This window comes from Geotrypetes seraphini, chromosome 17, assembly GCF_902459505.1.
Source record: "Geotrypetes seraphini chromosome 17, aGeoSer1.1, whole genome shotgun sequence".
Taxonomy (NCBI): Eukaryota; Metazoa; Chordata; class Amphibia; order Gymnophiona; family Dermophiidae; genus Geotrypetes; species Geotrypetes seraphini.
The window spans coordinates 24211019-24237936 of NC_047100.1; the positions used below are offsets into that span (position 1 = coordinate 24211019).

General features: G+C 41.1%; 1 protein-coding gene across 1 annotated transcript in view; it reads right to left on the minus strand.

The window, feature by feature from the left end:
• Positions 1 to 1578: 1578 nt before the first annotated feature.
• SUCLG2 (succinate-CoA ligase GDP-forming subunit beta) overlaps positions 1579 to 26918 on the minus strand; it is a 185600-nt gene continuing 160260 nt past the window's right edge. The window contains exons 10-11 of the mRNA XM_033926731.1: positions 21337 to 21457; positions 1579 to 2855 (exon numbers count right to left, since the gene is read on the minus strand). Of these exons, the coding sequence (XP_033782622.1) occupies positions 2740 to 2855; positions 21337 to 21457 (237 nt within the window). The 3' untranslated portion in view covers positions 1579 to 2739. The remainder of the gene's footprint in view (positions 2856 to 21336; positions 21458 to 26918) is intronic.

The window sequence follows — 26918 nt, forward strand, 5'->3', positions numbered from 1 at the left end:
CGCATCTACCACCCTTTCTGTAAAAAAGTATTTCCTTAGATTACTCCTGAGCCTATCACTTCTTAACTTCATCCTATGCCCTCTCACTTCAGAGCTTCCTTTCAAATAAAAAAGACTCAACTTATGCATATTTACATTACATAGGTATTTAAATGTCTGTTTATCATATCTCCCCTCTCCTGTCTGTCTTTTCATTCCTTCTCATCAAGAACTCCCCTAAAAATAGAAAGAATGAGTGATTTCCTTTTCATCTTTAAAAAGAATGTTCTAGGAAAGAAATATTTTGGAACACTTAATAGTTCATACTAATTTAGGTATATTTATATCCAAGAGTCAGAAGTCATTAAATGACAATATTGTTTAATAGTTCATATTAATTTAGAAATACAGTGAACTCTCAGTTAACCCAGTACTCATGTGGCTTGGTAGATGCTGGATAAATGTAGTTTCTGGTTGTTTGAGAGTACTATTAAAAATAGGCCTAACTTATACCGTGTTTCCCTGAAAATAAGCCCTAGCATGATTTTTGGGGTAGGTCTTAATATAAGCCCTACCCCAAAAATAAGCCCTAGTTGAAGCGCTTATTTTTGAGGTAAGGGAAAGCAAAATAAAAGTCCACTGCTGGTACCGGGATCTTCCTAAAAATGCCGCAGCAGACCCTTCTATCTCTCCCTCCCCACGCCGACTGCGAGACTGACATATCATTCCCTACTTCCAAAAGGCAGCGTCGCGGCAGCAATCTAAACGGGCTGCTTCGGGCCTTCTCACGTCTGGACGTTCCACTGCCGCGTTGCTGATGACATCATCGGCGATGAGACAGAGGAACGCCCCGACGTAAGAAGGCCCGAAGCAGCCTGTTTAGATTGCTACTGCGATGCTTCCTTTTGGAAGTAGGGAATGATATATCAGTCTCGAGGTTGGCTTGGGGAGGGAGAGATGGAAGGGAAGGGAGAGATGGGAAAGGTCGGTGGGGGTTCGGCTGCATGGCAGGGGGGATAGAAAGATGCTGTGGGTTTGTGATTGGGCAGTTTCCCTGAAAATAAGACCTAGTGCATTTTTGGGGCCCAAAAATAATATAAGACAGTGTCTTATTTTCGGGAAAACACGGTACTGTACCCCATACCATAAACTGTTCCAAACTACTGGATATGTGGGTAGGCAAAGCATGGGCATACTTAGCTGTGGCTTAAATTTCTACCACAAATTGATTTTATTTTCATTTTTATTTAAAGTATTACAATATTTCTTAGGTTTTGTTTTCTGGTTGCTTAAGCGTTCTGGTTAATTGAGTTCCAGTTAACAGAGAGTCGACTGTATTAAATCCAAGAGTCAGAAGTCATTAAATGAAAATACTCTCTGTTTAAGCCCACATGTCCTTAGCTATACGTATTTGTGGTTCCTGCAAACAGTCCATTATATTCAAATAGGATGGCTATCATCTTTCAGAAGAGTATACATCGGTGAAAATTAACAAATGAGTCAAAACATGAAAATGACTCTTCTGTCATCTTTAGAAATCCAGGAAAGAAAAGAAAACATTTACTAGTTAGATACTATAAGAAATAAAAAGGCACCAAGTTTAGCTAAATATCAACTTTATTTAGAAAATTTGCATCATGATGGGAGGTATGTATGCACTGTGTACAATACAGTCATTATTAGATGGTTCATACACTCTCATAAACATTCCTTCCAAAATTAAAGATTAGCAGCAGTCTGTGATTTGCAAATACAGTATGAGACCCTTACAAAGGAAGATATAGCATCTGACCATCTCCAATTGGTAAGAGTAGAGGGGAATCGTACAGAGCACACAGTCTACAAAATCAGAGTAAGGCATCCCAAAAAATTATGCTTTCCAATTAGAGGCACGACGTTGGTTTGCCAACTATCGGTGAAGACAGCTCCATGTAGGAATCGATTTTCCTTATGGAAATTACCCCTTTGCATTCATGGTGTTTACCGGGACTTGGAATTTAGAGATTTGTGACTAGCTGGTGGTTCTTACTACAAGAAGTGATTGGTACAGACACCCCATGACAGAGACAACTACAGAAAAGTCAAGTCGTCATCTAATTCAAGACGAAGATACAAGCTCGATGGAAGAAAAAAAGCAGTTCTTAAACGTATAACACTATATTAAAGAAAAAAAATGTTAGGGAAGGGGACCTATGAGGTCACTGAGAATTTTATATTCTTATCTGTGACTTATCACCCACATTACGGCTTTCAAATCGGGATCAAGTAAAAGTGCTGAACTTAAATTACATCAATTTGCCTCTTTGACAACTGTTTTGAAATGTGCATTGATTTACCTCATTTGGCTCATATGATTTCAGTATACATTAGTGCTTCAAAAGTGCATCAGGTGAGTGAGACTCAATGCACTGCAAGCAAACCGTCTAGGTACTACAAGTGAATTAAAAAAAAATCAACAACATTTTCTCGCATCTAGATACACGAGTACAATCCAGCAACTTCTTATCACGCTGGATTTCAGTTCATCAGATTGCAGAAAAATGGCAACTTTCATAAAGAAGCAGTAATTACGTGACATCCATTATTCACTAATTATTTCTATATATCCCTGTGTGTCAAAAAAAAAAAAAAATTAATTCTGGTCCTACAACGCACTTATATAAAAGTTTTGGCTTTGTCTGGGAGCCTCTGAAAGGATCATCTTGACTGTAGTGATTCGTATTTCCAAGAGTCTATTCTTCAGTGTTTCCAAATTGTTGCTCATTTATTTGCCACACTGGCCACGGCTTTCTTTGCAGCATCATCAAGGTCAATGGCAGCCATAATTGGAAGCCCACTCTCATTCAAAATGCGTTTCGCCTCATGAACATTCGTTCCTAAGACAGGAAGAAAAAGCAGAATATACAGTGAAATGTAGAGGAAACAGTATTTGAACAACGCTGCAGAACAGATTCAGTTACAAAGATGTTTTCAGATGAAAGAGTTTCTCCATTTGAAAAAGAAAATCATTACTTACAGACATTTGATAGCGTTTGTGGGTTTCAGATTTTTTTCCTATTACCTCTGCGTTTTGGGGAGTTAACGATCTGGCCCTTTCCTAATCACCTCCCTTTTACATCCCATTCCTCCTGTACTCAAAAACTTCTCTTGTCCCTGCTCTCCTTTGGTTTTTTCTGAACTGTTCCCTCTCAGCAACAAGCCCTGCTTCTTAAATTACTTGTGCTCCTTTCCCATGTTGACCTCCCTTCCCATGCCATAAGAATAGCCATATAGGTCAGGGAACCTGCCTGTCCCTAGGAACTGAAAACCCAATATTAAAGCATTACCTTTCACTGGTAGGAAAACATTCAGAGGACTCCCTCTTGGCTTAGAAGGAGCAGTGTCCAGAAAATGATATTCTGAGCTGGGGTGGGGTCTAAAGGCCCCTTCTACCCCAGATCCCATGGCCTTCACTTTCTGATTTAATTGATATCCCTGCCACTGCCTTTTGGAAGACAGATACACTTGGGAATCTTTCTTTTCAGAGGTGAACAAATGCCTTGGACTCCTTTCACTAAATAAAAGCGATTTTATTAAAACATTGTTTAGAGAGAAAGCCTACCCTTCCCAGTATAGGGTCAAATGTTATGACATTACTTGCTTAGACTATAAATCTATTTAGTGAACATGCTCCATTTGTAATAAACACTTCAAATTTAGTGAGCAGAAAGATCTCAGACACAAAAGGGATTATAAATGAGGAAAGACGTATCAGGAAGTGTGCCTTGCTTACTGCCATACTCATATAAAAAGCCAATGCAGGCCAAATCAAAGTAGATTAATTAAATGAGATGTCTGACTGTCAGTCATATCCGCTAGCTCTTTGTTCATTAAGGCTGCTGTATGACAGGTCTTCAGAAATGTTCTGGCAGAGTGATCACTTGAATTTTCTCTATCCCCAGAAGTCTTTTAGTGCTTGGCTTGATCCAATACACTCAGTCCATTTGAAGGGATTGTAACATGCCCTTGGTAAGAATAGCATTCTCCGTTTTATGAGAAACAAGCATGACAAGGCGATATGGAATCTTTTCATACTGGGAAAATTGTCCACACTAGGTTTTCTAAGAATGAAGGGGGGGTCACTATTAGAAATGATTTAATCAGGCAGGAGATACTTCCTGCACGATTAAATCTCTACTGACCAGCCCTAGAGCAGACATTCGATGGCTCTTAACTGGAGAGGGCCGACGAGTATCTGTTCGGATCTCTGTGACACTCTCTGATTAGTGCCTGGGTGGGCAAGGCATGGAATTGGGGTGGGCCCAGACGTTAACTGGGCAAAGCCAATATTCAGAGCTGGTGCCCAGGCAACTGTTTTAATGGCCAGCACAAGGACAACTTCTAGTAGCTGGGCAAATGTGGATATTCAGTGCCATTGCCTGGATTAGGCCAAGAGCTGAATATCCAGGCCAAATTCAGCTCACAGCAGTCAGTGCTTTAAAAACTGCTAGCCACTACTAGCTGAATATTAAGTCTGAAGGGCTCAATTTGCAAGCCAGCAAGTTCATTCTCTTAACCTTCCATTTGCCCCAAGTACAAAAAGTTAAGACCGTGAGCCCACTAGGGACGGAGAAAGTGACTGCATATAATAAATGCTTTGGCTGTACCACAGAAAGGTGGTCTATGGTTTATTAAAATCTTTATATACCGCCCAATTTGCCAAAAAGGATCAAAGCTGATATTATAGACTAACATTTTAGTCAGTAGAGGAATATTCGCTATAGGTCGGTAACTAGACAGTGAAGATGGGTCTAGACCTGCTTTTTTCAGTAATGGGGTCAAGACAATATGACCCATCTCCACAGAGAATAGACCTGAGTGTAAAGCCGAATTTATAAGTTTGGTAAGAGATTAAATAGTCTGAGTAGGAATTTTTTCGTATAGGTATGAAAGGAATGGATCCAAGCCACATTTGCAAGATCTTAATTTGTGACACAATTTTGAAACCTGGGCCTCGGATACATACTCGAAAACTGTCCAGATTCTATCTGCTGGCGTTGCAATAGAATTAGTGTCACTAGACACCAGGGAATTATAAGAGACTGCTGAAGGAAAAGAGTCTTTTATAGCTGCAACCTTTTCATTTAAAAATTTCGCTGTCATCCACTGCTAGGGAAGAAGGGTGAATTGACAAATCATCGTTAGAAGTTAGAGAGCACAAATAGAGTACTGCTTTGGTTGTTGGATGTAATAATTTTGACACCGTAAAAATTTTTCCGAGCTTTTTTTTTTTAGTACTGCATTATAGAACCTGATACTATCCCTCCATGACTGTCTTGTCTATCAACAGAAGATTGAGATTTTTTTCCACTGACGCTTGAATATAAATTGGTGGGGGGGGGGGTTAATAGTCAAGTGCAGCGCCTTGCCCTGCCAGGCTATGCACCCTGTTCCCCCTCCCTTGTAGCTCTGCCAGGGTCTGCATCCAGCCCCCTCCCTCCCTCCCCCCCAGTTCTGTACCCTTTCCCCCTCCCTCCCGGTGCCTTACAGGCCTCCACAGGGCCTGCCATGAGATGATGGGGAGGGGGAGACAAGGGATCCCTCCTGCCTCCTGTCCCAGCCCGATTATAATTATTTTTATCTCCCTACCACCTCCCCCGCAAAGGTAAGGGGGACAGCAAAGAGCGTGCAAGGCATAGAGAGGAGCCGTTGTGGGGGGGGGGGAGGGGAGAGGAAGAGGGGTGCCACCATGCCCTTAGGAAGACCGCACCTGGGACGGATTGCACCTCCCTTACTACTCCACTGCTGCCAATGTTCCTAGTAGAGAATGACAAGGGGACAAAATTTTCCCCGTCCCCCGCAAGTTCTTTTCCTATCCCTGCCCCGTTCCTGCAAGCTCCGTCCTCATCTGCACAAGCCTCGAACGCTTTAAGATCATAGGTGTTCGAGGCTTGTGCAGTTAAGGCTGAGCTTACAGGAATGGGGCAGGGACAGCGACAAAATGGAGAAATTGAGTTCCGACAGGGACAAATTTGTCCCTGTGCCATTCTCTAGTTCCTAGCTAAGCGGTGTGGGGAACATGATTCCCTTCTACCACTGCTCGAGCTCCTGCGGTGTGGAACAGAAGAAGTTGGCGGCTTCGCAGACTACAGAGACTTGTACGATTTACGCCATGAGATGGCTGAGGCGTTATCAGGTGGACAGAAGGGAGATTTCTTGCTTCCCAGAAGCATCAGTTTGTTTGTTAGCATGTTGACGGCCCCAGGTTAAATCAACTACAGCTGTTTCAGTTATAATGTGGCTTGAACCGGCACAAGAGATGTTATTCTTTCTGCATAATGAGTTAAATTTGCATGCATCTGCACGCAACACAGCTCATCTGGTATAGAGGATATGATACTTTGTGGTCCGCCAGCCCCCAAACTAGGTTCAAAGCAGATAACAAAAGACCACAAAGAATCACTGAATTACGTAATTAAGAATAGGATTTCCAGAACAAGTGGTTTTCGAGTGTTTACGAAAGGATAGATAAGAGGGCACAGTCAACAGGCAAAGAGCACCAAACATGAACTGCTTGATCTTTTCTGAATTACACTTATGTTGTTTAAATTTAGTCATCTATTATAGATGTGGACATTCCAGTTTTCATAATTTGCAGTAGAATGGGTGCAAAATGGTTGAGAATTCTCTTCGTAAAGCAGGGAGTGGGTACAAATGTCCCTCTCTAAACTAGTGCTGCAGAAATTATAGCTTGGGAATAGTCAGCCTGTATTTAGTACTTTATTTTAGAGTAAGGTTTCCTAGCCTGTTCGGGTGACCCTACAAACAACTAGATTTTCAGGCATAATTAGTATGTGTGAGTATATACGGTACACATGCACACATTAAAGACCAAGGGATAAATATTTAGCCAGCAGTAATCAGTGAATTTTCTAGCTGCTGCCAGTTTTATGCCTAGATGTTCAATTCTGATCAATGTCTGGGCATCGGCATTGAATATCCAGATGTGCGTGGCAGGCCAGTCTGTACTTATCTGGACAAGTTAAATCAGTCAAAGATAGGACTGTGCTCTATGTAGTCTTATTTGTCTGGTTAACTTATCTTGTTAAGTGCTGAATATGGGCACTTAGAAACAGAGAAACACGATGTCAGATAAAGGCCAAATAGTCCATTCAGTCTGCCCATCCGCAGCATCCACCATCTCCTCCTTTCCCTATTGGCTAAGGCTCTTTACACCTGCATTGTGTGTCATAGAGCTTTATGGTTATAGAAACATGATGGAAGATAGAGGCCACATGACCCATCCAGTCTGCCCATCTGCAGCATCCACCATCTCCTCCTTTCCCTATTGGCTAAGGCTCTTTATACCTTCATTGTGTGTCATAGAGCTTTATGGTTATAGAAACATGATGGAAGATACAGGCCACATGACCCATCCAGTCTGCCCATCTGCAGCATCCACCATCTTCCTCTTTCCCTATTGGCTAAGGCTCTTTACACCTGCATTGTGTGTCAGAGCTTTATGGTTATAGAAACATGATGGAAGATGGAGGCCACATGACCCATCCAGTCTGCCCATCTGCAGCATCCACCATCTCCTTTCCCTATTGGCTAAGGCTCTTTACACCTTCATTGTGTGTCATAGAGCTTTATGGTTATAGAAACATGATGGAAGATAGAGGCCACTTTACCCCTAAAAGATTCCACATGCCTGTCCCACGCTTTCTTGAATTCAGATAACAGACTTTGTCTCCAACACCTCTTCCAGGAGATTCTTTGATTGTACTGGTACAGCATTTGAGTAGAGGGTGAGATTTAGTGATCTTAATTATTTTGAGTTAGTTGTCTACGGTATGTATGCTTTCAAAGAAGAATGTTTTTAAGTTTTTTGGGGAATCTGTTATAGAATGTTTCCATCCTGATGTCAGTCAGGAGGTTGTTCCAGGTCTTGGCGCCAAGATATGTGAAGAGCGAGTCAAATACGTGCTTGTATTTAACCCCTTTGGGAGACGGGAGTAGCAGTTGAAGCAATTTCAGTTTTCTGGTTGACGTAGTCCAGGAGTTGACAAATAGGTTTATGAATGGTTCAGCGGTTTTTGCATATAGAATTTGAAACATGTATGATAGTTAAGAATACTGTACTGGGTCTTGTGTTAATACATATTAGTAAGCAAAGCCCTAAGTTTGTAATTAAGACAAGAGGGTTAAGTGACATGCCCAAGGTCAAAAGTTAAATGGGATTTCTTAAATTTTGGTTCTAATTACTAGGCTACTGCTCCACTCCAATAGAAGGCAGAGCTTGACATCAACTGTGACTTTTCCACATTTCCCTAATTATGCGTTTCCTAGTAATGGATGTGAAATAGCAGTTTGCTGCCATTTTCTCTGCATGGAACCCCTTTGCAACCTTGCCCTACACGGCTTGCCACGGCTGCTTTAACATGGTTTCTCCTGTCTCTGATTAATAACTTTGGTACCATCATCTCCCAGATCCTGAAGTCTCCGTTTTTGGAAGAGAGGTAATTTGACAGTCTGGTGACCAATCATCCCTGTGCAACTTCAGTCACACTGTGTTACACCACAGTCAGACATCTAAGGAAGCACCAGCACGACACACAGAGCTAATCTCTCTCAGAAAAGTAGATTCTACCTTCAGTCACTGCTTAGCTGTCAAGTCAAGCTATTTAATTGCTTCATAATTTCTAGACCTTCCAAAATGCAGCTTAATTATGTGTCCATTTCTACTCAAATTATTATCTGAAACACAATTAGAGCACAAGGAGCACGTCCTGTGAGCCTTCCTGCCGGAATCATACTGATGGAGGCCTCAAAAACTGTTCCACGTTCCTCCCACAGTCATAAGAGAAGACTGTGTCAGACTGGAGGAAAAGTGGTGAACAGGAGAGAAAAAAAGAGCGTCCAGTGATAACATAACATAAAACTCACTTGTATACCACAAATACCATCAAGTTCTATGCGGTTCACAAACATTAGTAATACAAATGAATAAACAACCAATATGTAACTTCCGAAAGATTCTCTAAAAAGATGCGTCTTTAAGGCACTTCAAAATTGTTGATATGAATATGAATATGTGAGTGAAATCCCTAGTCCATAAGGCTGCCTGAAAAGATAGCAAATCGTTCCTGAAATTTCTTATATTTACATCCCTTTACAGAAGGGAATGAAAATAATGAATGAGATTTTCTAGAAGGTTTAGAATTTGTAATAATGAAAGATTCCATAAGATACTCTGGAATTAAACCTGCCAATGCCTTAAAACAAACACAACCTTTGCTCTGATCTTTGATAAACGATAGGGAGGGGAAAAACCCTTGACAAGTTTAAAAGAAAACTAAAAAGTTACCTATTCAGGGACGCCTTCGAATAATTATTATCCCAGGCTCAGTTTGACATCAACACTTAACACAGGCAAGGTACCATCAACATAATTCCCCTCTATCTTATCCCTTCTCTGTACTCTTTCCTTTATTGATTGTAGTTCCTTCCAATACTTTCCTCTTGTCCAGAGTAAGTCTGTGTTTCCCTAATAAATGGTCTCCCTTATTTCATTGTACATCGCTTTGAAATTCTGAAAAAGCGATTTTATCAAATTTTAAATAACTTGGAAGAGGAAGGTAAATTATTTCACTCACGAGTGAAACCCAACAAGCAAAAATTAATAACCTGGAGATGATTTCCCATCGATGGGTTTATTCAATCTCGGTTTTAGATCTATGGAGTAAGATATTTGGGCTCCACGGGTTGACCTAACCCCCAAATATTCAATGCCCTGGTCATGCATGACTTCTGGTACTGAATTGACCCAAAACATAACCAGGGATAGGCTGATTCAGACTAATGCCCAGTTAACTTTAATGCATAAAGTTATGTCAGCCTTTGTAATCCTAACATTATGTGCTTAGTTGCGGTTCTACCCTAACTCTGCTCTCTAACCCAGTTAGGGATGGCTGGTTAGTGATTATATTCAGAGTTACTGGTTAAATGCTGCTGGATATCAGGTGGGTGGCTACTAGCTCAGTGGAGTTTAATCAGGTAGGAGCATAGGCAGTGCTTATTCTTAAGACAGACAACTTTCAATGGTCTAGTTTGGTACAAACTCTGTGGGCACTTTTTAATCTGAAAAAGACTTCAAAGAATAAGTATGCATGTGCTTTTCCTTCAAAAACTGTTCCATGTGCATAGCCTCCATGGACTTCTGCACCTGCCGCCTCAAAGGGTACAATGTTTAAGAAAATTAACTAGGTCCAGCTTGTGTGTATTTGTGTGCTTTTTGGGTCTTGCCTCAACACTTCCCTAGGAACACCTCCCCTAAATGCAGGGTAAAATACCCCATTTTATTTATCCACTTAAATGGCTTGGAAAATAGTCTTCTAAAGGGGCCAAGATGGTATATAAATTACGATACTTTAGTCATTCATATGCAAGTGGCCACGTAACGCACTTAAATGACCTTTTATAAAATAAATGTATGCACGGCGCTATGGAAGTGATAAATAGTAGTAGTAGCATATTGTTTATATGACACAGAGTTTTACTGTGGACATGCACACAGTAAGAGAAACAGTAGCATCATAAATGTTGGTAGATCAAGATGACTATTTATTTCTATAGCGCTGCCAGATGTACGCAGCGCTGTACATTAAACATGCAAAAAAACAATCATTGCTCGATCCCTGTAGGGTCTTATCTAGTCTGCCCAACAAAATGGGCAGAGTTGTATCTGTCACTGCACTTCTTCGTGATTAAACAAAGAGAATCACTATTTAGAAAAAGGATGGAATGCAATTAAAGCAATACTTGAATGACATCATAGCTGGAGCGAGCTTTGATGGCCGCTTCAGAGGTTGGGAAGAATGCCCAATGCCAGGTAGACTACAACAGTCTGGGTCATGTAAATGGCAAAAAACAGATCAGGCTCAAGGCTGGAGTAGCTTCAATGGTAACTCTAATAGATGAGAAGTAGGACCGATGCCAGGCAGACCTCTACGGTCTATGCCCCAAAATTAGCAGGGAGCCAGGGCCATATCTTCTGCTCTGTGTACATGTGGATCGATTTTTTTTTTTTTACTCCGTCACAAAATACAAAGACTAGGGGATACTCGATGACATTACAGGGAAATACTTTTAAAACCAATAGGAGGAAATTTTTTTTCACTTGGAGAATAGTTAAGCTCTGGAACGCATTGCCAGAGGTTGTGGTAAGGATGGATAGTGTAGCTGGTTTTAAGAAAGGTTTGGACAATTTGCTGGAGGAAAAGTCCATAGTCTGTTATTGAGAGAGACAAGGGGGAAGCCACTGCTTGCCCTGGATTGGTGGCATGGAATGTTGCTACTCCTTGGATTTTGGCCAGGTACTAGGAACCTGGGTTGGCCAATATGAGAACGGGCTACTGGGTTTGATGGACCATTGGTCTGACCCAGTAAGGCTATTCTTAAGTTGGCATTTTTCTTAAAATATGATCCTCACAAACAAGCAAAAAAAACCTTTGCAAATGCACTCGTATTTTCCTCAACCAGGTAAAATGGTAATGAAGCTGTAAATCATGTTCCCTCAACCCAATCTTTACTTGTTTATTATTTATTTTCAAGATACATTGAAAACATCTTAAATGTGTCTTTGGATAGCCTTCCAAGCCATATTGGGAATGAAATACCCATATATAGCTATTAGTCGTTCCCTTATTCCACCAACTCTTCCTCGATTTTCATAGGAATTCTTCATTTTCTGTCAGGGCTCCCACTCTCTGGAATTCTCTGCCTTTTTATCTCCGTTCAGAAAAATCATTTGCGAATTTCAAGACGCAACTCAAGGCATACTACTTCTCCTTGGCTTTCTGTTCTTAATCTTCTTGGTAACTTTTCTCTAAAGTTCCATCTTTGGCTTTATCTCAACTAATGTGGGCAGAACTAACTAGTTTTTTTTTTTTCCTTACCATATTGTTCATTCCTTCCCTTTCCCCAACCTTTTTTTGTTTGTTGTAACTTACCGACTCCATCCTTTCCTCATATTTCTTAGTTGGTTTGATTAACTGTATTTTGTGTTCCCTACCCTATTTAATTTTTACTTATTTTAAACTTTTATTGTAAACCGCTTAGATTTACTCTTGGTTTTATACTTGCGGTATATTAAATAAATTGAACGTGACCTTTCTATTTAAGGATGCCTTTGCTCCCTAAGAATTCTCCTTCCTTAGGTAATGCAGTACTTTACCCTTACCCCTCCCCCCATTTTTGTGTCTCTAGTCAATATGCTTATGCTTATGCCCTAGTCTGTATTTTTAATTCTTCTATTTTTATTTTTGTTATAACCTATTGTAAACCGCCTAGACGTAACAATAGGTGGGATATCAAATACGTAATAAACTTGAAATGTCAAACCATTTTAACATATTCACATACTGCAAAAGAGTACATATTAGACTTAAGTAAAAAAAAAAAATATCTTTGCTTTGGTAGAATGAATAAATAATGTCTGCAGTATTCTAATATTAACCTCCTGCCACTAGGTGGAGTCAAAGAACTGTAAACAGAGTTCCTGGCCCGGCTTAACTAGCAGCATAACATTTTTTTTTCAGGTCGATGATAAGAAATTAAGCACATAAGACTAGCTGAATACTTTCAGCACTCCACCCTCTTAAATTCCCTCAATTTCCCCAATCCACCTCCACGGATCACAATACAATACTCAAGATGGTCTTTAGAAAGAGAGACACTTTTGCTGGGAATTATGACTGCGTATAAACCATACACATACACAATTACATTAACTCTGCATAAGAAAACTATATATTAAGGGCAAAGCCAAAGGTATATAACTTTATCTTCTTTCTACTGTAGAGAAACCTTGCAATTCTCCAATGTCCACTTCCGGTCCTTTCTATTCATTCATCTGCTGGCACAGAAGTAATCTAGCTCTGCTCCCCATAACAGTTGCCCATACTGTGCTTCAACAAAAAGGACCTCACTTATCTCATTTCCCCCCGGAGGGTCAATTTCCACAAGAACTCGCCGAAATCATCATAACCCCTATTCTGAAAGACCCCAAAGGGAGCATAGATCAGCCATACAATTACAAACCTATAGCCTCAATACCGCTATACGTCAAACTAATGGAAGGCCTCATAGCAAAACTTCTCACCGAATACTTAGAAACCTACAACAGGCTTCAGAGGCAAATACAGTACAGAAACACTACTAGTCTCTCTCCTAGACACAGCCAAACACCTAAGCAAAGGCAAAAAGATGCTACTTATACAACCCGATCTCATAGCGGCATTCGTCCTAGTAGATCATGACAGCCTACTACAAACACTGGAGGCAATAGGAATCATGGACAAAGTCTACAATTGGTTTGAAGGATTCCTCTGCTCAAGAAGATACAGAGTAAAAGCAAAAAATGAACAATCAGAATCCTGGAATAACCCTTGCGGAGTCCCCCAAGTCTCCGCACTATCTCCAACACTCTTCAACCTTTACATAGCCACACTTGGCACAAGCTTAGACAAACTAGGCATAACATCATACAGCTATGCAGATGATATCGCCATCCTCCTGCCTTTCAACCAAACCACCCCCAACACAACGAACAAACTACACATTGCACTAGAAACTGTCAAAATGGATGAGAGACCACAAATTAAAACTAAACCAAGACAAAACCAAATTCTTAACTTCTAGAAAGAAATAAAACCCCAACTATAACAAACCTAGAAATAAACTCCATCACATATCCCTTACAACCCAACCTAAAACTGCTGGGAATAATGATAGATAAAGGCTGCACCATACAACTTCAAATCAGCAAAACGGTTCAGAAGGCATTCGCAACCATGCGCAATTTAAGACAAATCTGAAAATACTTCAACAAACAATTCAAACTCATAGTACAAGTGCTAATCTTAGGACTCCTGTAACATACTTTACCTGTCATGCCCTGCCAACATGCTAAAACAATTACAAACAGTCCAAAATACAGCCCTAAGACTAATATACTTGCTGAAAAAATACGACCACTTTACCTCAGCTTTCCAAAACTCACACTGGCTCCCAGTACAAGCACGCATACAACACAAATTCTACTGCACCCTATTCAAAGCCCTAAATGGAAATGGACCAAGCTATCTGAACAACCGTCTAATCAGGAAAAAACACATCCAAACCAAGGAGAACTCAAGCACACTTTACCCACCCCTCCAATCAAAGGCATGCAAAGCAAACAAATATAAGATGGCCTACTAGCCACCAGAGCAGCAAGACCACCACCTCTCAAATCTGCTGACCACGATGCCCAACTACAAAACATTCAGTAAAAAACTGAAAAAACATACTATTCAAGAAATTTGTCAAATGATCTAACCAAACCGTATCGACCCTTCCCAGATCCCGATGCATTCTATAGCTATCAACCTTGTAATCTCCCTGGGAATACCCAGGCTAATTTCTTGTTGTAAACCGCCTAGAACTAAAAGGTATTGGCAGGATAGACAACATCAATGTAATGTAATGACTAGGGTCTTGCTGTTTACTAGGGACCTCTCATGTTAGCGCCTGACCGTGCAGCCCCGTGCTTTGCTTACAATTTCTTTTGTGCTTGCTATTTTCAGAACATGATTAATGGAAGAGGATGGCGTGTGATATGGTGTCTTAGGGTGAGGAAGGATCTATACTTCTACTAAGACTAAGGGCTCCTTTTACTAAGGTGTGATAGCGTTTTTAGCGCTTTACCGCCTGCTTAAAAGAGGGCAGTAGCGACTAGCGCATGCAGCATTTTAAGCGCACGCTAAAACCGCTAGCGTGCCTTTGTAAAAGGAGCCCTAAGTATCTTAATAAAAAATTTGGCCCGCAACAGCCTGTGTGGCAGATTATGTGATTAAGTTTGATACCCCTGCTGTATAGTGTCCCTGAAATCTGGAGAGATGGCTGCAGTGTTAAGTGCTAGGGTGGTCCAAGGGTGGAGTCAGGACAGTGCTAGAGTTTATCCAGCTAGCACTCGTATTCAGACCACTAAGCAGATACCTAGGACAACAAGAAGCTTGTTTTAACTTTATCTGCTTGACCTGGGCACTTAGCTGAATATCGGTTGGCATCCAGATAACTCTGGAAGCCATACAAACCCCATATTCTCAATGCCAGTGCCCTGATTAGGCCTGGCACTGAATATACGGTTCATGGTCTGCCCACAGCAATCAGAGCCTTGATCATCATTGACCACTAAGAGTTGAATTTTGGTCCCGTTTTTTAATCGAGATCCCATCCAGTTTCCCATTGCCAATATTACTCTAAATATGGTTCAACATTTCCATGCTCTTACAACAGCTCAACTTCCAGTGTAGGAGATTGCTTGACTTCTAATTCAAGCTTGGATTTCCGCTGCAGGAAAGCAGGAGAGTGCAGTCAAGTCCTAATTCCCACAAAAACAGACTTCTCTCCTCTTTCCATTGCTCTCCAGTCTATTAACAAGGCAGTAGCAGAAACAAAATTTAGACAATGCTCTAAAGGACCACCTGTGCCATGACCAAAATGTCTTTAAATTCTAAAGACTTGAACATGCTTATTTTTCTCCCTGTAGATTACAAATAAAACTAATAATTTGCATCTTAGTGAAAACAATTTTTATTGAACAAACAGAAAAACCAATAAGAAGTGCAACAGATGATATAACAGATGTTCAAAATGTTAGTTTCCGTATGCAGCAACAATACCCACCACAATATCCCCCTTCCCAAGAAGGACAGAAAAAGAACATGCAGTAAAGAAGAAAACAAAACTCTGTCCTGCCTAGCCCTCTCCCCAGCATATCACTGCTAAACAAGGTATATTGAACAAGCCAAAAAGACAAAGAATACAATAGTAAGTACAACATTAGTTCCAGGAGCATATACAAACTATCCCCCAAGCCCAATCTCCCACCCCCTTTTCCCCCTCCAAACCAGTGTATACGAGGAAAGAGCAAGTGTCCCATCCCCCCAAAAGGAGGAGGTCTGAACAAGACAAAAGCTAAAACATGACAATCGGGACCCTGGGCTCTGATGAGCCCCAAGAGATGAAATAGAAAAGCTCCCCCACCCCCTAAGAACTAAAGCACAGCAATCGTAGCAAGAAATCAAAGCAAACAAAAACTAAACTAAACCTTAGGTTTGTATACCGCATCATCTCTACATTCGCAAAGCTCGACACGGTTAACAGGGTAGAAAGGAACTCCAGAGGAGGGAAGGATGAAGAGGAAATTTAGAGGACTAGAATAATCAGAGAGGGAGGAAGAGTTACATTTTTGAGGTTTTCAGATGTTTACGGAAGAGTTGGAGGGAGCTCAGATTCCTAAGAGGGGAGGTACGGTTGTTCCAGAACTCAGTGATTCTAAAAGGGAGGGAGGAACCTAGTTTTCCTACAAGGGAGACCCTTTTAGAGAGGGAAAGGAGAGTTTCAGTTTTTGGGTGGATCTGGTAGAATTGGGGTTAGAGGAATTCCAAGAAAGAGGAATAAAGGGGGGGAGGATGCCGTGTAGGATCTTGAAAGTAAGGCAGGCACATTTGAAGTAGTGTGTAAAAATTGGAGGGCAATCCCAAGGCCGCAAACCCTGCACCGCTCAAGGCAAACTAAACTGGCAAGGTGTTAAGAATCAGACTACAGGATCTCAGAGACGAGGAATTTGTATAAGGACTCTAGACCTGCAAAAAGAATTTGGATTGCCGCAAGGAATTGCGCACCCGACCCCTCTCAAGCATCATCAAAGCATGTATAAACGATTACGCCAAGCCCAATAAGGAGCGCTATCTGAAACCCATGCCCACCAAAATAATTTTCTTAGCCACCAACCCGCATGATTTGCGTCTTAGTTGTGCTGCTTTATTTTGGATAAAGCGAGTAAAATACCAGAAATTTGTATAAATTTATTATGGCTAAAGAATACTAAACCATTCCCTATTTATTAATGAAGCACCTTGTAATTACCATGTGGTTGGGGGAATAGAGATTTGTCCACATAATCCCACAAAATCAAGACAGATTTGACGGATGAAATCTGATTTCATCCAACTGTGCGTAAGATGCGAGGCTGTGGGCCAAGCTGGCTTAAGCTCTACTACACAAATCTGCTACATTAAATGGACTCCCCAAAGAACACAGTGAAAATAAAGTTCACATATTTAATCTCCCTAAAATGAAATATGCAAAATAAAGTCATTATAATTAAGGGCTCCTTTTTACTAAGATGCGCTAGCGTTTTTAAGCGCATGCAGCAGATTAGCGCACGCTACGCGGCTAGAACTAATGCCAGCTCAATGCTGGCGTTAGCGTCTAGCACGCGCTATTCTGCGCGTTACTGCCCTAACACAGCTTAGTAAAAGGAGCCGTAAGTTTTAAATAAAAGACAACTTTTCTAAAATCAATTAGGGACAACAGTGTTAAATGAGAGCCATGCGCTCTGTACACTACGCAATAATTAAGTTCGAGCGTACGTGTGCGGCAAGAGAGTCATTTATTCTCTTAACTACGCCTACTACTTTTTTATCGCTTCCATTGCGCTGAAGGGCTTACGCAGCGCTGTACGTTTTGACATTAAATAGATGGTCCCTTCTCGGAAGAGCTTACAGTCCAACAGACGTGACATATAGAGGTTGGGGAAGCAGAACCCAAGGTGAGAAGAGTTAGGGGCTGAAAGCAGTCTCGAAGAGGTGGGCTTTTAACTTGGACTTGAACACTGCCAGAGACAAGGGCTCGCTGTAGAGATTTGGGCAGTTTGTTCCAGGCTTATGGCGCAGTGGGACAGAAGGGGACGGAGTCTGCAGTTGGCAGAAGAAGAGAAAGGCACAGATAGGAGAACCTAATGGATCCAATTGGTTAGGGTGACCACATCTCCATGTCAAGAACCGGGCACTGCACGTGCTCAGAGAGCTATTGGAGAACTTATCCGCAAATTGGGAGCTGTTGGGACAACACCCATATGTGGCTGACTCATCCTGCTTGTCCTAGGAGAATACAGACTGTCAGTCCTGTTTTTCTATCTGTTATATGCATAGAAATGTAAAGTTCAGTAAGGAAATTAGCATATAAGTACAATGGGGTGAAACCAGGACTGGTCACCCTACAACATCTGGACAATAAGCAGAAACTACACATATGTGAAAGACTGTGGGACTGAATTTAAATAGAAATGTGCCAGGGGTGTCCTGGGCATGAGCGAGCTTTTTATGCTCCTGCCCTGAGCCACTCCCTGAATGGCTGCCGCCAGATCTCACAAATCCTGCGACAACTGGCTGCAGCCATTCAGGGAGCGGCTTGGCGCCATGCAGGAGCGCAAAAAGCTCACTCCTGCCCGGTACACCACTAGACCACCAGAGATTCAAAAAGGTACTGGGGGGGAGGGAAAGGGGCGTTAGGCAGGTAAAAAAAAAATTGTCAGTCGGTCGAGACAGAAGATGGGAGGGATCCCTCCTGTCCTGGCCCATCAGATCATATGGCAGGCCCGGCGGAGGCCTGCAACAAGTCTGGGAGGTGGGTGGGTGGGCACTGACCCAAATATAAGATGAAACCCCCCCCATTTTTGGGTATATCTGAACATTTTAAGATAGAGAAACAGGTGTGCTGTTGAATATCATTCACTAGGTTACAAGACATATTTTTTTAACTACCACAAGAAGTGTTGTTCCTAGAGGAATGGTTAAGTTCAGGAGGAAAAATATCTATGTGGATTGAATTTTCATTTCTATGTTCATACTTTCCCAATAAAATCTTACATGTACTCACAGCAAGATTCACAGTGAAACTAGGTACATTTTTGCTTTGGAAATCCAAACGAAAGCTAGTGGGTTACATGCAGTCATGGTCTTCAAATTGCCCCTGAGGTGTTTATTTGGTCAAGCTAATGATTATAGTTTAAGGGCTTCAGCATGTCTTGTAAAAGATAATTCATGCCACAGAAAACATTCTTTGGTGAGAAAGTGCCCTTGTAACCCAGACATGGGCAACTCCGGTCCTCGAGGTCCGGAAATCCAATCGGGTTTTCAGGATTTCCCCAATGAATATGCATTGAAAGCAGTGCATGCAAATAGATCTCATGCATATTCATTGGGGGAAATCCTGAAAACCCGATTGGATTTCCGGACCTCAAGGACCGGAGATGCCCATGTCTGTTCTAACCCTTTAAGTCTGCTATATTTACATCAATAGGTAATGATTTAACTTGTAAATTTGTGAATTACTGAACTCATTAAAATTCTTCCAGGCACACTGTGCAGGCTCTTTTGATCTATCTTGAAGAAGACATATGCCTGGGGAAATTTATTACAATGCTTAAGGAAACTATCTTTTCTTTAATGTTTTTTTTTAATGCATGTGTGAAGCTTTTCAAAAACAATGCAAAGGTAAACAGATTCTTTCAAAAATATTTTTTTGCTCTGTCTGAATACTAATATAGTAAATATTTAAACAGACCCAGAAAAGCTTAGGTGTTCTCTTTAACTGAACTGAAACGTGAAATAATTTTCAATTTAAATATTAATTTGCCATTAAATATCAAATAAATATATAATAATTATTGTGAATAATAATAATTGTGAATATAATTGTAATGAATATTTTATTGTATTATATTAATATAATACAATAAAATATTCATACAATTATCTTCACAATACTAATTTTTATACATATTCCTCCAAAATATATTTCCAAACTAACCACCTCATACCTCTATACCTTAACCCCATCCCCAATCTACTTCTCTCCATCCCTCCTTCCCCTTCTCCCCCCTTATTTATGTTCAAACATTTTATTAAAGAAATAGAATAGAAATACATATAAATATTCAAAAAGATATTATGTACAAAAATAAACATTCACAATAATTAAAATTCCCTAACCAATTTCCCCACTCCAAATGAAAGTTGACAAAAATAAAGAAACCCCCCCCCCCCGACATTAGAACTAAACAACCTTAGCTTCAATGTAAATCATTGAGAATTAAACTTCTTGCTTTAGGTGAAAGGTTTTGAATATATGGATCCCAAACTTCCATAAAAAGACGAGTTTTCCTAGACGATCGCCTAACTTCACAAATCTCAAACAATAGTAATCGATGAAACTGATTCCTCCAATGCCAGAAACTCAGAGATTATTTCAATAACTTTATTTTTAAAAATTCCCTTCATAAGTAAACACTACATGTACATCATGTATGCAAGAGTCTGTCAATGTTATCAGCGTCCTTGAAAACTAATAGCAAGCAATTTTAGTTTTATTTTTTATGCAATAGTTATCTTAACTTGAGCAACAAAGCAATCAAGGCTTTGTTACTGTTTGGATCTTCTTATCTTTGTGAACTTGGATTTGCAACTCTGACAGAAACAAGATCTGATGTCCCTTTCCATGTGCTCTAGGAGTATAAAAAACAGACTTGAATTTTATAATTATAAACACTGATTTACATTGAGGGATGATCACCAAAGTCTGATCAAACAATCAATACAATTAAACATACTGGGGGGAAAAAATCAATCAAAAATGTTGCAGTACATCATGCCAGTTTCCTGGGGGGGGACAATAGGAAAATTTGGTTCTTTTATCCTTGTCTCTGCCCCATCCCATGGTGTTCAAGGTTGTGCAATACAAGCGAGAATACACTTCAAATTTTACTGCCTACTATTTAAAGCAATAAACGGAGACAGCCCAGCCTATTGGAACAATCGACTAGTTCAATCTACCTCAACCAGACATAGAACCCACACACCCTCCAACCAAAAACGTCAAAAGAAAAACAAAACAAAACTGTACGACAACCTCCTAGCCACTCAAGCTGCAAAACTTGACCCACAACTCTATACCTATTGACCACGACCACAGACTACAAAACCTTCAAAAAAGAAATAAAAACCCTTCTATTCATAAAACACATAAAACCGAACTAACACCTGCAACTACTACATATGAACTTCTAATATCATGACAATTCAGATGTAATCCTTAACAACTCAAAGAAATGTACAAACTACTCCCTAAATACTTCTAATCTCAGGACAAATCATTTGTAATCCACCTTGAACCGCAAGGTAATGGCGGAATAGAAATCCCTAATGTAATGAGGGTAGAGCTTGCAGGGATGAAGACAGATTCTGTGGGGATGGGTCATTCTCAACTACAAGGTATCTGTTTTTCATGAATTTGCCGACGTTCTACAAGCTGGAGAAAATGGAAGGTATGACATGATTGAGGTACGGTGAGATTGGCAGCCCAAGAGTGCCAGCTCGTGCAGAGATGGGATAGCAGACGGAGTTCACTCTGCCAATTGGGCAGAAGCAGGGTTGGTACACATGAGATATCGTTTCAGCCACTGATGCGCCTGTGTGCGTGCGCGCTTACCTTCAAGTCTGACCACCAGTGGTACCTTCAGTTCAAGTTCTCGACATGCTTTGGTAATGCCATTTGCTATGATAGCACAGTTCACAATTCCACCAAAAATGTTGACAAGGATAGCTTCAACCTACAAGAAGAAATAAAAGATTTAACCAAGATGCCTTATTTCTATAAAAGTTGGCATAATTTTGAACAGTCTAGGAAAATGTGTTTAATGTTGTATTTTTATTTTTATTTTTTTAGCAAACAGCCCTGTCATCCCAAAAGGATCAATTCATGTTCCCCCGAAAATAAGACCTACCCTGAAAATAAGCCCTAGCATGATTTTCGGGGTAGGTCTTAATATAAGCCCTACTCCCAAAAATAAACCCTAGTCGTAGGCAGCCGCGCTTCCCCCTGACCTGCTGCACAGCTGAACCCCCGCTGACCCTCCATTCTTCCCTCCCAACCGATCCCCACTGACCGCAACCATAAATACCTTCTGGCGGAGGCGCGTCAGGCCAGCAGCACTCACAGGCTGCTTCGCGGCCTTGCTGCGTTACTGATGATGTCATCATTACATAGAAGGTCCCAGAGATAAGGCCGCGACGCGCCTCCACCGGAAGGTATTTATGGTCGCGGTTGGTGGGGATCGGTTGGGAGGGAAGGATGGAGGGTCAGCGGGGGACTCAAAGGTTCTGCTGCACGAGGGCTGGGAAGGATGGAAGCTGGGCAAGGGTTCTGCTGCACAGGGAGATGGGAAGGAAGGAGGGATAGAAAGATGCTGCAGAGGAAAGGCACAATGAAGGGGATGGTGAGAGGGGAGGAAAGATGTTGCACATGTGGGAGAAAGGAAAGGGGAAGAATTGAGGTGAAGAAGAAGAAGGGAGAGATGAACATGTACATGAAAAAAATAAGACCTAGTGCGTTTTTTGGGCCCCAAATGAATACAAGACACTTGTCTTATTTTCAGGGAAGCACGGTAGTAGTCATAACAATCTTTTAGCCTTTAGGACAAACCTTTCTCTTCTCTCCAGAATTCCCCACAAAACTTTTGATTTTAAAAGGCACCGGAGGTTTGGGTGTGGCTATAAGGGGAGATGAGGAGGCCACTACATCCTTTTAGGATGTTTTTAAAAGAAAGAAAAAAAAAAACCCCAAAGCTGATTAAGTCATACTGTGTATTTCATACAACCGAACAATTGACACTTTAACAACTTCTTGAAAGCCTGCAAACTTTCTTGCTGCTTAATGGAAGAAGGGAGCTTATTCCACTCATCTGTACCACTACATGAAAAAAAACTTTTCTCTCACTGTCTTCAGGCTTAACTCCTTTCTAGACGGTATAGTCAAGTTCCGCTGTGTTGCTGAACGAAGCATTTGCATCCTAGCATAAGGTGATATGCAATCCATCAAGTATTGTGGGGCACACCCTTGCACACTTTGAGTAAACCAACAGCAATAATGATGATAATCATGGTTATTTTTGCAATGGATGATTGGACATGGAGCTGCAACCAAAATTGTTCATGTATTTACAAGCTATCAATACATGGATGATGGATCGCAAGCTGGCACTCAGTCTTACAAAGACTTATGTGATATTCATTGGGAAGGAAGAAGACTCTAGAACGGTGTCCCACAAACTTTTCCGGCCGGCGGCACACTAAATGCAGTGCCCCGGCTGGAAGGCACCCGGAGGTTGACGCGATGATGTCACACACATGAGTGACATCATTGCGTCAGTGTCCGTGCATGTGCGGAGGCCCATCTTGCCGCAACCCTGCCGTTACAGGGATCCGGGAGGTGCAGGGAGAAAAGGAGAGACGCCAGCCAGGAGGACAGTCGTGCACGCCTGCTGACTTCCTGCAGGACGTGCCTCATCCTGTAGGCAGGCAGCCGGCGTGGACGACGACTCCTCCTCGCCAGTCCATCGCGGCACACCAGAAATCTCAGGAAGCACACTGGTGTGCTGTGGTACACAGTTTGCGATACACCGCTCTAGGAGGTGGCCACAATATATTGCAATCAATAATATAAGAATTACAGTACATTAACAACTTGAGATACTGGGGGTTTGGTTAGATGCTACCTGGAGTATGCAGGCACAGGTGTTGGCTGTGATCAGGTCTGCTTTCTTCCATATGCGAGTGCTTAGTAGATTAAAAGTGATATTGCCACATTATGATTCAACAATTAGATTACTGTAATGCGTTGTATCTAGGGATTATAGCTGCCAGATGTAAAGCATTGCAAGTTGTTCAAATTCAGCAGCTCGGTTAATCTGTTGAGGGAGCAAACGCAATCATATCTCACCTTTACTGAAACGACTTCATTGGTTACCAGCGAAATACCGAATTGTTTATAAAGTTCTTTTTGTTGATTTTTAAAGTGATACACTTTCATATCCCCTAGTATCTGAATCAGTGCTGGAAGTATATCAACCAGGTCGAGCCCTGAGGACAGAGGGGATTTTACGGGCAGTTAGTGAAGGGCTGACAAGCGTACATTGTGCAAAAATGAGGGTTTCAGCAATCTCAGTGGCAGGGGTGCTACTATGGAATAATCTGACAGGGTCGCTTAGGATGCTTTCTGACATTCGGAGATTTAAAAAGGTGTTAAAAACAACTTTATTTATACAGGCCTTTTCTTGAAAGCTGCTCACTTTTTTGTGTTTTTTAAAAAAAATATTTGTTGTATCGGGGTTTTTTTCCCCAATTCTTTATTCATTTTTCAATCTTACAACAAGTGTACAATATTACATCAAATTAATCATATATATATCACTTGAATTTCTTTTCTAATATCATCTTCAATATATAAATTAAGTCCGTTCCCCACCCTCCCTTTGTATTGTTTTTAAAAACTGTGTAAGTATCTTGTGAATCACTTAATTTGAAGCGGGGTATAAGTTTTTAAATAAATATCTCGTATTTTGCCATTCAAAATTTGTCTATTACAATCTGGTTTTATTAGTTCACTGAAAGCACAACCCACGTGAATGTAAATGCACTCTCTCGGCTATATAAATGGATCTGTCTGTTTTTGAAGGCACGCCAGAGCTCACTGAAGGCAAAAGAAACGCACGAAGCATCGCACAGCAAACTCCAGACTTGATGCGTAAACAAAAGCACACATTTATATTCAGCTCAGCCTTTTGCTACTCCAGGGATGTTCTGTATTAATTTAAGGGTTTGTTTTTTTTTTCTCCCCCCTGCATTTCCGCAGACAACTTCCCACTCGATTCTTCAACTTCATTTTTCAGCTTTTGTCACGGTGTGAGTCGAAAGGTTTAAATTTAATTTTTCAGGGAGCTGGCGGGGGTGTGAGTGTGAGGGAGAAGTAAATAGAGCAATGAGTTTTGACAACAGAAGTTTAAAGTGGCATAAAAAAAATCAAAACTGCACTAGAAATATGTATTAATAATGACACCAAGCTAAAAGTTTTAAATTATGAAGCTGTGATGGTGCAGCTCTCCATTAAGAGTACCACATTCATCTTAATTTTAGTGTAAAATTCAGCGGCAAACCACCCAATTGTGTGGTTTCCCACAGCACTCATTAAATATAAAAGAGATGGGATAAATAAACAGAAATAAATCCAAGGGATTATCTTTTTCTTTCTCAGAATGCTGAAGCCAGTCTCTACATAGTAAGCTATAACCTTTTCAACAAAATTTAAAAAGCGGGCATAATTAAACAGAACATAGAGGATGTGCGCTAGATGTGGTGTATTTAGATTTTTAGCAAAGCCTTTGACAGTGTTCCTTCCACACAGGCATAAACTGAGTGCCCTCAGGATGGGTCCCAAAGTGACGGGCTGGGTCAAGAACTGGTTGAGTGGAAGGCGATGGAGGGTACTGGTCAATGGAGATCCCTCTGAGGAAAGGGATGTTATCAGTGGTGTGTCTCAAGGGTTCTGTTCTTGGGCCTGTTCTTTTTAACATTTTTATAAACGATATTGCTTAAAGGTTGTCGGGTGTAAGATTTGCCTCTTTGCGGATGATACCAAAATCTGCAATATAGTAGATACACCGGATGGTGTGAACAACATGTAGAAAGACCTGGCAAAGCTTGAAGAATGGTCTGAAATTTGGCAGCTAAACTTTAGTGCTAAGAAATGCAAGGTCATTTGGGCTGCAAAAACCCGAGGGAAGGGTATAGATAAGGGAGTGAAGAGCTTATGTGCACAACAGAAGAGTGGGACTTGGGTGTGATTGTATGTGATGATCTTAAGGTGGCCAAACAGGTTGAAAAGGTGACGGTGAAAGCTAGAAGGATGCTAGGTTGCATAGGGATAGGTATGGCCAGTAGGAAAAAGGAGGTATTAATGCTCCTGTATAAGACTTTGAGATCTCATTCACAATATTGTGTACAATTCTGGAAGCCGCACCTTCAAAAAGACATAAAAGGATGGAGTCGGTCAAGAGGAAGGCTACTAAAATGGTATGTGGTCGTCATCATAAGGTGTATGGGGACAGACTTAAAGATCTCAATCTGTATACTCTGGAGGAAAGGCGGGAGAGGGGAGATATGATAGAGATGTTTAAATCCCTACGTAATATAAATGCGCATGAGTTGAGTCTCTTTCATTTGAAAGGAAACTCAGCAATGAGAGGGCATAGGATGAAGTTAAGAGGTGACAGGCTCTGGAGTAATCTAAGGAAATACTCCCGGAAGAGGTGGTGGAAAAAGAGACTGTGTCTGAATTCAAGAGGGCCAGGGATAGGCAAGTGGGATTTCTTAGAGGAACAGAGAATAGTGGATGGGCAGACTGGATAGACTGTTTGGCCTTTATCTGCCATTATGTTTCTATACAAGAAAACATTATCAACAGTAAATCATCCTCTACTCTAAAGCAGTCTTGGAAATAAATGAAACCCAAATCCACTTGACATACAGTGGCTTATGTGGTCACTGGAATCTCTCCATTAAATCATATTATTTCTGTACAATACTGTTTAGCTAAGAGAAATCTTGCCCCTTGAGATACTGGCATAAGGAAACTGTACAAGATTTATGTGCCCTCTCTACTGGAAATTCCATACCGGGAGATATTTTCTCGCACGGTGGCAGCATTTGCTATTCCTGGCGATTCTATGACACATCAAGCAGCCAAGACCTATTGTCACGAGCCGATTTCCACTGTGGATAATAGAGTGCATCATGGAAGCTGCTTTTTGGATGCTGTTCTCCTCGTATTTGCCTGCCGACACCACTTCATGATACGTCTAGTGACAAGCTTCCTGAAGGCAATTTTCACATTATCAAGTTTGTGAAAAAATTTGAGCTAAACGCTTATCAAGATTTCTAAGCGAAATACAAATAAATTTAAAAGGTGGGTACATAAAATACAACTTGAAATAAAAACATTACAGTTGACATTGTACAGACTAATTGGTACAAAAGGAGGGGCAGAAATACATTTCTTATATGTTCTTATCGTACGCAGGTAGGGCTAGTCTCAGGGTGCTGGTCTTTGACCAGAGGGCCGCCGCGTGAGCAGAGTGCTGGGCAAGATGGACCACTAGTCTGAACAAGCAGCGGCAATTCTTATGTAAACAAAGAAGGAAGTAAGAAAATAAGAAGCGCCATCTCCGGAACAGACCC